At 37.5% G+C, this 12,556-nt stretch overlaps 1 protein-coding gene and 1 long non-coding RNA gene across 2 annotated transcripts; one reads left to right on the top strand and one right to left on the bottom strand.

Annotated features, from left to right (window-relative positions):
• Window positions 1-1,172: 1,172 nt before the first annotated feature.
• LOC146521257 (uncharacterized) lies at window positions 1,173-1,872 on the bottom strand. The gene is made up of 2 exons (XR_014873404.1): window positions 1,762-1,872; window positions 1,173-1,634 (listed from the first exon to the last, which is right to left on the bottom strand). It is a non-coding gene; the product is annotated as an uncharacterized LOC146521257 (long non-coding RNA).
• A 2,213-nt stretch (window positions 1,873-4,085) lies between these two features.
• On the top strand, window positions 4,086-6,934 carry LOC146521256 (coxsackievirus and adenovirus receptor homolog). Its single transcript, XM_085155382.1, has 2 exons — window positions 4,086-4,307; window positions 5,242-6,934. The coding sequence occupies exons 1-2, from the start codon at window positions 4,247-4,249 to the stop codon at window positions 5,586-5,588; spliced, it is 408 nt and encodes a 135-aa protein (XP_085011508.1). The 5' UTR covers window positions 4,086-4,246; the 3' UTR covers window positions 5,589-6,934.
• Window positions 6,935-12,556: the final 5,622 nt, after the last annotated feature.

Below are 12,556 nucleotides of genomic sequence, written 5' to 3'. Positions count from 1 at the left end.
TGTGTGTGTTTCCTCTTTTATTTTGATAGTTCTTATCCTGTGTGCAGTGTATCTAGTCTTGCTTCCTCTTGTCTCGTAAGGTCGGTGTTTCCCTCAGTTTCTCAGGGAAACACACAACACTTGGATTGTTTGCGTGTTTTCCTGTGTTTCTTGTGTTTCATATTTAGCTTTCCCCAGTCTGGGTTTTAGTTAGGTTTTTTTTTTTTTAGGTTTTTTCCTCTGTTCATCAAGTCTGGTTTTTGTTCATAGTATTTTTACAGCCAGAAATAAAGGCTCGCTTTTGTCTTTATCTTTATCTTTCACCCTTGTCTCCGTGTGCCTGCATTTGGGTGGACAATCACCTCACTCCATGCTATCTGCTTTGCCAGATGTGACAAACACACTGTTAATTCTTACATAAAGTCAAGTATAAATAACATTTTTGTGTTATTTAGTTATTAAACAGCGAACATGACAAACTGAACCAGTATATGTTAATAATTAAAGCAGATCACATTGAAATCGACATGCTAGCTCCAGCTAGCATGTGGATGCTAGCTCCAGCTAGCATGTGGATGCTAGCCTCCATGTAAAATACAAAGACAGTTAATGAGCTGCTTCAACAGCTCACAGAAAGTTGTAGTTCTTGCATGTTATAATGTTATAATATCATAAATAGATCTTATTGTTTACAACACTCGCATCCTCCATCTTTCTCTCGTTGCTCACATGTGCCACCCAGCCTCCACAATCTCTGATCAAGCTCCACTCGCCTGGGTAACTTTATATCATTTTGTAGGCTATCGGGCAGATTTACTAAGCAGAACAAATTGTTATTCAGGGTGATCTACTAACAATTCACTATGATTAAAAATAATTATAATTTATATAGAAAGATCCAGCCAGTTCAGTTGAGTTATTACTGGCACTGATTTAGGGCTTTTAGTGTGAGTTAAGGTTTTAAACGAGGCAATTCAAATCAATGAGAGGAGGCTGAAAGAGAAGCAATATGTTCATGATATCAGGGTTAGTTCTCTTGACAGAAATCACTGGGCACTGTATGAGGTCCTGTGCAGTAGTGATGGGTCGTTCGCGAACGAAATGGCTCTTAGAGCCGACTCTTTGACGTGAACAACGTGAGCCGGCTCCTTATCGCGAGTCGTCACGTGGGTTTTTTTTTTCTTTCTCTCAGCCTCTCTCTCGCACTTTTTTTCCCGCTTCACTCCGCACGCGAGCCTTGTGCTTTACGCTGGGCAGAGGGGGGAGGGGCGGTAGTTACACTCAGTAGCATAGGAACAGAGTGGGAGGGAGAGAGAGAGAAAGAGAGCCAGGGACAACAAGGTCACATTAGAAAGGTATAGTAATCATCCACAACTATTTTCAGTTGCAGATGATAAAGGATTCAGAAAGTTTATTCATGCAGGTCCATATGACAGAGAATGTGCATCTTCTTTTTGTTTTCATATTTTAATTTATATTTAATTGTGTTGTGGTTTGCAGTGTTTTGTGTTGTTTCATTTTAAATTTGTAAAAGGAAATAAATAAAAGTGTATTTATGGTGGCCCCTAGAGACAAAGCACGTAAAAACTCAAAACACGTACAAAACACAACAGAAGTGCTCCAGAATGCTGGGCGCAGTGTTGAGCTTTTGTTACCTAGTGGCTTCACAAGCCAGCAAGTACCAACGACCAGATTTGGTGTGTGGTAGTAACAGGTAAATGAACTTTTTTTTTTTAATTATTTGAATATATATGAGTGCTTGTGTATAAATACACAAACAACACACATGCTTTCAATTGTGTAATTTAAGTGATCTAGGTAGCTCTGTTTTGGAAGTTCAGTTAATGCTAGAAATGTGTTTTGGAGTTTGTACGTGTTTTGTCTCAAGGGGCCACCGTATGTATTTAAATAAACAATTAAATTTAATTAAACATATATAAATAAAACCACTTTTTTACATTAGTAATTCCTTTTGTGCATAATTTTATATTATTGTTAATAATAAATTAATTAAAACAACAAAACAACCTGAAGAGCTGGTTCGGAGCCGGAAATCCCATCACTAGAGGACTGAGACTAAAGTGGAGCTCAGGATTTCTCCAAAGGAGAACTGCATTTTTACACATTTAATCCACCTTAAATGTGTGTGGAACAGCTGACCCAACTATTAGACAATAACATTTTGTGTAGCTTTCATTCACAAAGTGACTCTGAGCTTCTTTAATGAATCTTTTTAATGTTAATGCTTTGCACTGTCAGTAACTCTGGCCCTAAATGTTTTCTAGCTTCGTGACGAAGAGATAGTTTTACAGGCTGCTCTCATTTAAATATAATTTGCATAAAAACATCAGGGTACAAACACACTGTGTGCATTTTGGTTTCCACAGCAGAGATCCTGCACCACATTTTTAATGAGACCTGTATAAAGTCATTCAGATTCTCAGCACACTTTTTCTTTTTCTTTCCAAGTTTATTAGTTTATTTATTTATTTATATTTATATATTTATGTTTATTGAGCAATTCACATGCTTGTATGACAATGGAATTTACAGCATCAGATAGTTGCTGTTTTTGTACATTTACATCACAGGCTCTTCCTTTTTTTCTAAGTCCTTATCAGGTCACCTACCCACTGTGATAACATCCAAGGAAAACTGGTCAGGAAAAGGAGACTAAGTTGATGTAATCCTTTTTCCCTTTTTTACAATATTATGAACAATGTCCCACCAGGTGGTAGGGAGCTGCAGGATACGTGACAGTGACACTGGTGCTGTCGATCCTTCAAAAGGACACAAAACCAATGAGTCCAGATCACCAAACAGTCTGACCAGGAGAGTCTAAGCCCCGCCCTCAACATCCTAAACCTGAACATCATGCTGTGCACCAGTTATGCTGACCAGTGTTCAATATGATTCTGATCAGAACAAAACAAAACAAAGTATTTGGGGCAGGGTCATGGGGGCAGCAGCCTAAACAGAGACACCTGGACCTCCCTCTCCTTGGCCACCTCTTCCAGTGTATCCAGGAGAACACCAAGGCGTTTGCAGACCAGAGACCTGAGAGATATAATCTCTCCAGCGTGTCGATTAGTGTGATTGCAATAATATAATTTCACAGGTGGAGGTACGTGCAGGGACTGCAGGTAGTTTAATAAGTAACGTGATTCGATCCCCTACTCCTGCATGCTGGGAGGGCCTCTGAGTCGAAAACACACCCGGAGTGTTTGCAAAGTATTTGGTTTTATTCAAATCCAAATACGTCAGTGAAACAAATTCCCATTTCTGACTTCAGGGATTTGTTTGTCTGTGAATGGATGTACAGGCTGGTTTGATCTGTATTTTTTTGCTACAGATGTCAGTTTGCCCACAATTTCTTCAATTTTATCATTCTTGAGTGATTTACTTTTGTAAAATGTTTTGCTCACCTGAAATGAAACTTAAATAAGTTCCTGCTGACCTCACACTGTTTTTATCTGTGGATAATTTTCCATCCTGATGTTCAGAAGAGTGTTTGAGGGTTTCAGGCCTTCAGAACAACAGTAAGTGTTTAAAATGACGTCTTTCAGTTTCTTAGATAATCTGACAGGTTGACTGAAGTCTGTGAGCTTCAGTGGATTAACAGATTGTTCATGTTAATCCATGTGAGCCAGTGTTAACGCTTCACTTTACTGGTTACAGATGAAGGTCATGTGAAGTATTTGATTTACTGTTGGCTGGTTTCATCTGTGAAAACACATCTTATGAAACGAATTCTTCAGATGGGGTTTTATCATCTGAAGAAACAAAAGCTGTGAGACTTTGATGCTGTATGTTCTGCTGCTTCTTTATTCCTCAAAAAAGTTCTATAGAACAGCTTTTATGGAGGTAAATACTGCTTCCTTCATAGTACAATATCCATTTTTATACAGGAAAAAAATACAAAATATAAAATATATCAAATCTAAATGACATCCATTTAGATTTGATATATTTTATATTTTGTATATAATTGTTTCACCTTTTTTTTAACGATGCACTTCATCGTCCAACTACAGTCCAACGTCACACATCCCAACGTCACGTGGCTCAATTTCTTTAAGAGACAGGTCGTCCATTTTGAGATCGAGCGAACGAGTGAAAAATTTTTTTTTGATCTTTATTTAAACCTTAAATTTAATCTAATGTGTTCAGGTTTAAACTCAGGTTCAGTTATTGAGTGAAAATACCAACAGACTCAGACATTTAGAACAAACTAAGAGTCAGATGAGCAGAAACAGAGAACACGGACATGTCTGCTGTAACTGCGTCACTCTGCTCCACTTTGATGTTTGTCCTGTTCGTCTCTGCAGGTGAGATTTAACTGTTAGACACTAAACCTTTAACAGAGTTTATATGTGAGATAACAAGGAAAGAAGAGAATGAGCCTGGGCTACGCGTTAATGATATTTCCCCAAGAATGATTTTCATATTATTTGGTTTGTGTCGGTCGGTTTGTGTGGTCGTTTGTGACGATGCTAAAGTCAGTTAGCATCATCACAAGCTGCTTTAAGGTGAAATAATTTATATGGAATCAGGTTTCTGGCAGAAATATCACACAAGATATAAAAGACAGGACAAAGACACATTGTGAAATAGAGCCAGAGACCAAAGATAACTAATTATTAAATATTGAGGTGACCATCTCTGCATTTATTTCACTCACCATGTGATCCTATCTGTCTGTCCAATCTGTATGAAGCTTTAAACAGTGAAATCAGTGAAATCAAACCAATAATCTATAACCTGCTGTGACTGGTCACACTGATCAAACATCACTGTCAGTGTGTTTAAAGATGGAGTCGGATGACTTCAGCAGGTCTCTTACTAATTGCAGGGTTGATGGTTGGATTCCAGTCTGCGTGCCAAATATCTATGGACAAGATGCCAACACCAGGTTGTTCTCAGATAAATCCAGCAGACTACGAATGTGTGTTAGATAGAAATCAACGACACAGAAAAAAGTGATTGGGTGAATGAAGCCAGTTGTGTAAAGCACGTTTGAGTAGGAAAGCACTATATAAGAACTAAATGTAGTTTAGTCTCTTGTAATGTCTAATGTTCTTCCTCTTCTTGTGTCAGCTGCTCCCTGAAGGGAGCAGCTGACACAAGAAGACACACAATCAAAGATCATCATCTAATAACAGAAGACTGTCTTTTATTGTGTGTTTCTGATTGGCTGCTGTAGAAGTGAACAGTTGTACTTTGACCTTTAACCTCTCTGCTCTGTGTTGTTTCCTCTTACAGACCAGAAAACCATCACAGCTGAGTCTGGACAGCACATCGTTCTGACATGTCGAGCTCCAAACAACAACATCATAAGTGTAGAGTGGAGCAGAGATGACATGGGAGATGAATACGTTCTTTTGTACCGGGATGATCAGTTTGTTCCAGACAACCAGCATCCATCTTTTGAGAACCGGGTGGATCTGCAGGACAGACAGATGAAGGATGGAGACGTGTCTCTGATTCTGAAGAATGTGATGATTAATGATGCTGGAACATACGAGTGTCAGGTCATCCAAGAAGAGAGAGGAGGTTTGAAGCCCATCAGCATCATCTACCTTCATGTTGTTGATCCTCCAGGTGAGTGAGTAGAGTTGAGTGTGTGTGTGATCAGAGGTGAAGCTGCTTCCTGGTTGTTGATGTTTGTTTGTAAAGATGTTGTTGATGAGACTTTGTAGAAAGCAGCTGGTCTGAGTGATGTGATCAGAGTGCAGTAGATAATGTCTGACAGCAGTTTGAAGAGGAAATGGATTCTGTTCTGTTCTTCACTCATCACCTACCTGACAGCTGACACCTCACACCTGTTTCTCACCTGCAGGACACACAGGAGGACAAGATGAAGACAACAAAGATGGAGGGAAGGAGAACAGATCTGTTGGACTGATAGCTGGTCTGACAGTTTCTGCAGTACTTCTTCTTCTTCTTGTTGCTGCTGTTATTGGATCTTTATTCTACATAAAACATAAAACAAAACAGAGTCAGGAAACAAACCAGCTTCCAGCTGAACTGTGAGTCTTCTGTTGCTGTTCCCAGGATTCAATGCAGACATAAAATATGATCCTGAATCTGTGCCCTGTGCTATAGGGGAGTTCAACATATCATGGCAACATCGGCAACATCTGACCAATCACACAGATGATTGTAGCTGAGTGGCTGATTTAAAATAAAAAAGATGTGAAGAGCTTAGACATAAAACAGAAAAGTACCACAGCTGCTGCAGACAAGGCAGCTGAATGAGATCAAAAACAGTATATAGTAGTTTTTATTTTAATATTAAAAGCACTCTGTGAATATGTGAAAGCTTTACATGTATTGAACAGTAAGAATGGAAAAGAGAAAGAGCTGCTACATCAATAAAGTTGAACTTTTTGAAGGCAGGAAGAAAAGAGAAAAATGCCAAGTGTTTGAGTTAACAAGTGTATCATAAGTTTATCTTTAATGAATTAGAGAAACTGTTATCATCAAGCAGCAAGAATCAAATGTAGGCTTAGTCCACTTGCTGTTGCTGTAAAGCCCACCAGTACAAACAGGTATCCCGATTTATATAAATGTTCATGAAACAACATAATTGTTGTAAAATTGTTTGCAGCCAAAAGAATACAGCTGCATCTAAGAATCTGTATTTATTACGGATGCTCACTGATGAAACACAGGTCAGAGGAATCCTCCAGGAATGCTGATGCTAGTTTCTGGAGACTTCAGTCAGTGATTTCATGACTGCTGATCTCTAATCCAGATCCAGATTTTTACAACTAACTGATCGTCTTCACATGAAAACAAACAGTTGAGGCGAGGAAAGACAAAAGTGAAATCAGTGAGTTTAAGAATTTTCATGATACTGATGCAATAAAGTGTGTTTGGGCAAAATTAAATAGATGAAACAAACAAAAAATAGATACAATAAACATATATAAAAGTGATATAATATTATATATAAGATATAATATAAGATATAAAAGTGATAAAAAATTAAAAACATAAATACTTACAAGCAATGCAAAATGCAATAAAGTAGTCAAATCTATGACGAGTGTATCCTAATTATGGAACAATACAATTCCCCACTTTGTGTTAAATGTCTCAAAATGACTTTGAACATACCAAGTATGCTTACAAAAAAAACTGAAAAAAATTTTTTTTATTAAAAAATAACAGGTATTGAAACTTTTTAAAAGGTTTAAATAAAGTATAGAAATGCCTTTGAGATCTGGGATAGGCTCCATGTGTTTTTTATTCATATATTTTGTGTGCATTGGCTGTGGATTGGATGTTGTCAGAATAAGTGTGAAAATAAACCATCAGTGTATCTTCTTCCACTTCCAAACAGGGGTCGTGGGGGGCTCAAGTTTTAATGTACTTCTTTGAATATTTCTTTAAGATATATAAATATGATTAATCTACGATTAATAATGTGCCCTCCTTATAATTTATTCCAATCCCGTAAATCAAAAAATAAAATGAATTATCACTGTTTCTGTTTTTGCGGTCTGTATTTTTTTTTTTTTTTTGCTTGGGTTCTTTCCTTTGGGAGTGAATAAAGTTGGATGATGGTGTTCATGCAAGGTCTAAGAGTGAGAGATGTTTCAGCACTAAAGGTTTAAAGATGAATTATGTTTCCCCCCAACGACACATTTCTTGACATGAAGAAACATTCATGAAGGAAACTTTCTATCACTTATTCATTGAACAAAGTCCTCTCTGTGCAATACATCATGATTAGACTCAGTAAAAGAGAATAAACTGACAGCACCGACTTTCTGTGACTTCACTATGTAACAATATGTAACTATGTGATAATAAAATCAGAATTAAACTCAAATTGACTTCCTAATGAGCCTGTGACTGTAGTTAGAAACAAAAAGACTGCATGTTGTTTCAAGTCTGTTTATATATCTTATAGAATTCTTCTGTTTATAACAGAGAACAGATTTGTTCTTCTTCTGTGACTCTAAAGTACAAACTAAGCCTGATGTGTGAACACACTGCTGATCTTTGATTCAGCTGGTTCAGATTAATGAGTGTGTAGCCGGATAGGCTACTCGCCTTTCCTTTTCTCTCGCTCTCTCCTGCGCTCGCTCTCGGCTGCGCAACTAGGTTAATTAAGAACCCACCTGCATATTGATTGCAGGGTGGCGTCAGCCCGTATATAAGGATTTGGGGGAAGATTTGGGGAAACCTGCAGTCAGCTGAGACTGAAGAAGTCACTTGGATGAGTGACGAAACTTTTCTCCCACAAAACGCTACGTCCAGATGAACAGAATCAACTTTTGGAGATTTACTTTCCTGGATGATTGAGAATGCATCAAGATGTTAAATTTGTGATTGACATGACATTGACCAATCAGCTGAAAGGAAGAAAAATGGGGTCAAAATTCGTACTTGTAACTTGAAACTTGAGTGCAGAGTTTCACATATATTTTTTGGCTAAGTCCAAACAAAAATCTTTTTACACATACAAATCCTGATTTACAAGTACAAAATATTTATGACCATAATTTGAGCCCATACAAGCGGGCCATCACTAATAGATGGCTATTTATTAGGATCTGAAATCTGTGAAATACGGCCGTGGGAAGCTGCGTCAGCCAATTTGTCAGAGCAGGATGGTTTCTCGGACCAGGCAAGCTATCTCACCACGAGCTTCGGTAAGGGATGCTACATGAATGTTAGCGCCATAAAGACATGTAGTTGACTGCTATTAATATATTTCCTGTTTAAAAACAGCCAGTCGGAGTTGTGATATTTATGTTTAAAGTACTGTAACATGTGTAGATATTCAATTTTAAGTGCTAAGGAATATATTAAAATGTGCTAGGGCCAATAGTTAACCACTAGTATTAAGCTACTGCTTAGCGATTTCTGTGTGTTCTAACATTACTGTGATTCAGTTGAGTTAATTAGCTTTCCAAAACATTGGAGGAGCAGTAATATTGTCATGTAGTGCGTAAATGCACCATTTTTAGTTTTGTTGACTTAGAAGTTGCAAAAAGTTCATATAATGTGAGGGATCTCATTACTCTGTTGAAGTATTAATGTTTTAAGAAGTTGATATATTTTTCTCAGAAATAATTCAAGTTGAAATATCTTAAAAAGAAGAACAGTTAAAAGCGAGCTGTTAAAAGGATAAATATGGGAGAGTGGATCTTACAAGTTGATTTATTCTGAAAAGGGTAAATATAAGGTATATTTTCTGTTGCACTAAACCTTGTGTGATGTAACTCAAGTTATTTTATAATGGTTGAGATGCTGTATAACTAAAATAATTTGTTATACTTGAGCAATACTTGACTGAAAGATGAGTGATGGAAGAAGCATAGATAAAATAGTAATGTATGCACTCTGAACTGTGTGCATAGATTGTTTTTTGACCAGGACTGGATCATTCGAGATCTGAACCCTGTGGGTTCAGTGGCGAGCCCAAGAGAGTGACTGTAGACGGACCAGAGTACGGTGTGGCCAGCCGTGGGATCCATCTTCAGCGAACCTCAGGACTATAACTACATTCCTTGACACAGATAAGACTAACACATTAAAAATCTACCCGGGTAGTAGAAGAAGTAGAAGTAGGGTGGTAGAACCAGTGGACAGAAACAGACACACAAGGAACTCTAATTTCTCTCTTCAAAGAGAAGTGCACTGAGCAACAGGAGCGGAAGCTCTTTAATTGAAACTCTTTGGAGAATTTCCTTAAAGAGGATATTTGGTTTTGATTTTATTTTTGGACCCTTTAATGTGCGTCTGTGCACTATAGGAAGCCGGCTTTAGACAGTCAGGGTTTATAAACTTTACAACTTTCAATACAGTTTCTATTCAAATCACATCGTATCTATCATTGTGTGGTTCCTCCTCTGATCCTTTCAAGGCTCCATAGTCTTACCTAGAACTTTTTGATTCTGGTCCAAAGTTGTCAAGACAATAATTTAATGTGTATCTCATATTATTTAATTGTAATACCTGTTACAAAAGTGGTGTCAGATAAAGGATGGATATCCTGGATAGACTTCACTTGTATTGTAGCAGTGGGCCCAGGAGAACAAGAGAAGGATGAAGACTACAAAGATGGAGGAAAGCAAGACAGAGGGAAGAAGGACGGATCGTTGGTCTGTCAGTTTTTGTGCTTCTTGTCCTGCTTTTGTTTTTTCTTAAAATGAAAACTTTGTGTCTGTAAATCCACAGATAAGAATAAAATATAATACATATAAAACTCTACTTTTGACCTGTTGTATTATTTTTTTCTTCTCTCACGATCATAATGATGTAATTAAACTTAACTCTTTTTATTTCAATGATCATGTCCTGAAAATATTGTGTTGACTGTATCAGTGCAGTAAGCTGAAGCTGAGGTTCTTCATCATGTGTAACGTTTTTATTAAACATTTACGTGTTTGTGAGCAGATTTTATTGTTTTAAATGATTTCACTCTATTTTTATTACACTGACTGAACAACACTGTCTTTACCAAACAGCCGGTCTGCTACAAGCTGACAGTATCACACACTGTCCAGGTCTGTTAGCTATAAAGCAAACTTTGATCTGAGCACAAGTTTAGATTTGATGACTCATTTTACACGTTGTAGCCTTTAAACGTTGATGAGTTCATGAGTGAGTGAATGAAATGTAGGATAATAGAAAAAGAGCATTTAGTTCTATTCAGACATTTGAAGAAATGGAGACATTTATAAGTTGTCATTACATTATAAAGTAACAGGAAGGTGATAATTTACCAAGAAAAATTTACTAGAAAACCAGCAACAAAAAGCTGCTAGCACAGACAATACTGGGATAAAACTCCTTCAGATCTGTATGTGTCCATCTCATCTCCAAACTCTCCTCCCACAGATAAGAACAGAAACAAAATTAGCTCAAGCACGTTATTTTTGATAAATACATTTTGATTCATAAAGTTAATTCATTATACTTTGACATGATTTTTTTGTGATTATTATTTTTTCAATTATGCGTTTGCTTCTGTCCTGCTAAATTCTTTAAATAAAAGTTCCTGCAATTAAAGTCTAATTGTGGATGTTACATTCTTATTCCTTTGTGAAGCAGTAAACTATTTTAAATATGTTACTTGTAAGTAATTTCACAGAATTGTTATATTGTACTTTTTACAGATGTTCCTGTAAAACAGTTCTAAATGTAACAAGTACAGCAGCACTGATGTTATCAGTTTGAAAAGCTTCCTCCATTAAAGGCTAAAGAAGAATAGCGTGATGCTAGAACATCACATTTTATAACATGACAGTAAAAATAACTCACAGATTGCCTTCATTCAGAGGAGCTGCTGTCAGAGGGAAGTGCAGAATCCTTCAAAGTAAAAGCATTTCTGGTTTGGATAGCTCTGCACTGCTGAGCATAAGTGGGGTCCAGCTACATGAGTGGTGTCTTGTTTTGATGAAGCTTTTGAATTGTTTGGCCTTTGAGGCCCGTGTGGAGCTCATAAAGTAGGCTGACACTAAGCGCAGAGAGACCCACAGTGGGCGTACGCACAGACTGTCTGTCACATCAGTGTCTATTTATAGCTTTCCATTGAAGAGGAAGAAGTGTTTTCTGTTTGAACCACGAACTGAAACAACTCCTCCACATTATGTGGGAACCCGCTGAGCAGCTCCTCCACACGTCACCTCAATGATGCTTTTATTTTATAACACAAAGATTTAATCATTCATTTATACGTGTGTGGTTTCCTGTTTGTAGCACTGAGAGAGCACAGGTGTTCAAGCTTGTTCCACATGAAGCTGCTCAGCAGTTTGTTTGCATCAGATGATTCAACAGATCAGTAAACCTGAAAATAACTTTACTTCACAAACAAATGAAAAAAGGATCATCTGGAAGCTCTTGTGGTGCTTGTTGATTAACTGAGCATTAATAACAAAAGTGACACTCACATCGCTGCTCCGCTTGAACTTCATCTCACCTGGAAACAAGTGATGTGAACAGAGCAGCGCTCTGAGCGCGCTCAGAAGCTCCTTTGTCCTCACTGCATTTCTACCTCCAGCTAAACCTGAAAAGTGCCGTTTAGTTTGTGCACTGAGGCCTGTGGATGAGTGACGTCGATTCAGGACCACAATCAGATGTCAGACCTCAGGTTTGAGGGTTTATCATGTGTATGTTTGTTTATATGGTCACAGGGTTCGTGACCTAATTGCATGACCTGATCAGCTGATCAGTAATCGTACCTACTTTGATTGGAATAAAGATCCAGGGCCTGTCTGGGCTGTAGACCAATAACACGGCTGCAGTGATTAGATTAGATTAGTTTCTCTTTTTGCTCTACTGAACCTGAGGAAATGTACATGTTAGTGGTTAAAGGAGCGAGCGGTTCTCATACTCCTGTTAAAGAAAAGAAAATCCCCACCTGCAGCTCACTTCCTCTCAACTGAACTCACAACTAAAGGAAAAAATGCAGCTTGTGTTTTTCTTCCTACCAGCTGGAGACTTAATTTAAATAAGAAAACATGTTTTAGGTTCAATACTTAAAAAAAACAAGACAAAAGTTTACGAATCTTTCAGATTAAAAATAGAAATTTCAGGTTTTTCGCTTAAACGCACA

This window comes from Neolamprologus multifasciatus, chromosome 3 (genome assembly GCF_963576455.1).
Source record: "Neolamprologus multifasciatus chromosome 3, fNeoMul1.2, whole genome shotgun sequence".
Lineage (NCBI taxonomy): Eukaryota > Metazoa > Chordata > Actinopteri > Cichliformes > Cichlidae > Neolamprologus > Neolamprologus multifasciatus.
Note: the sequence above shows the minus strand (reverse complement) of the source record. Positions and strands in the feature narration are given on the sequence as shown.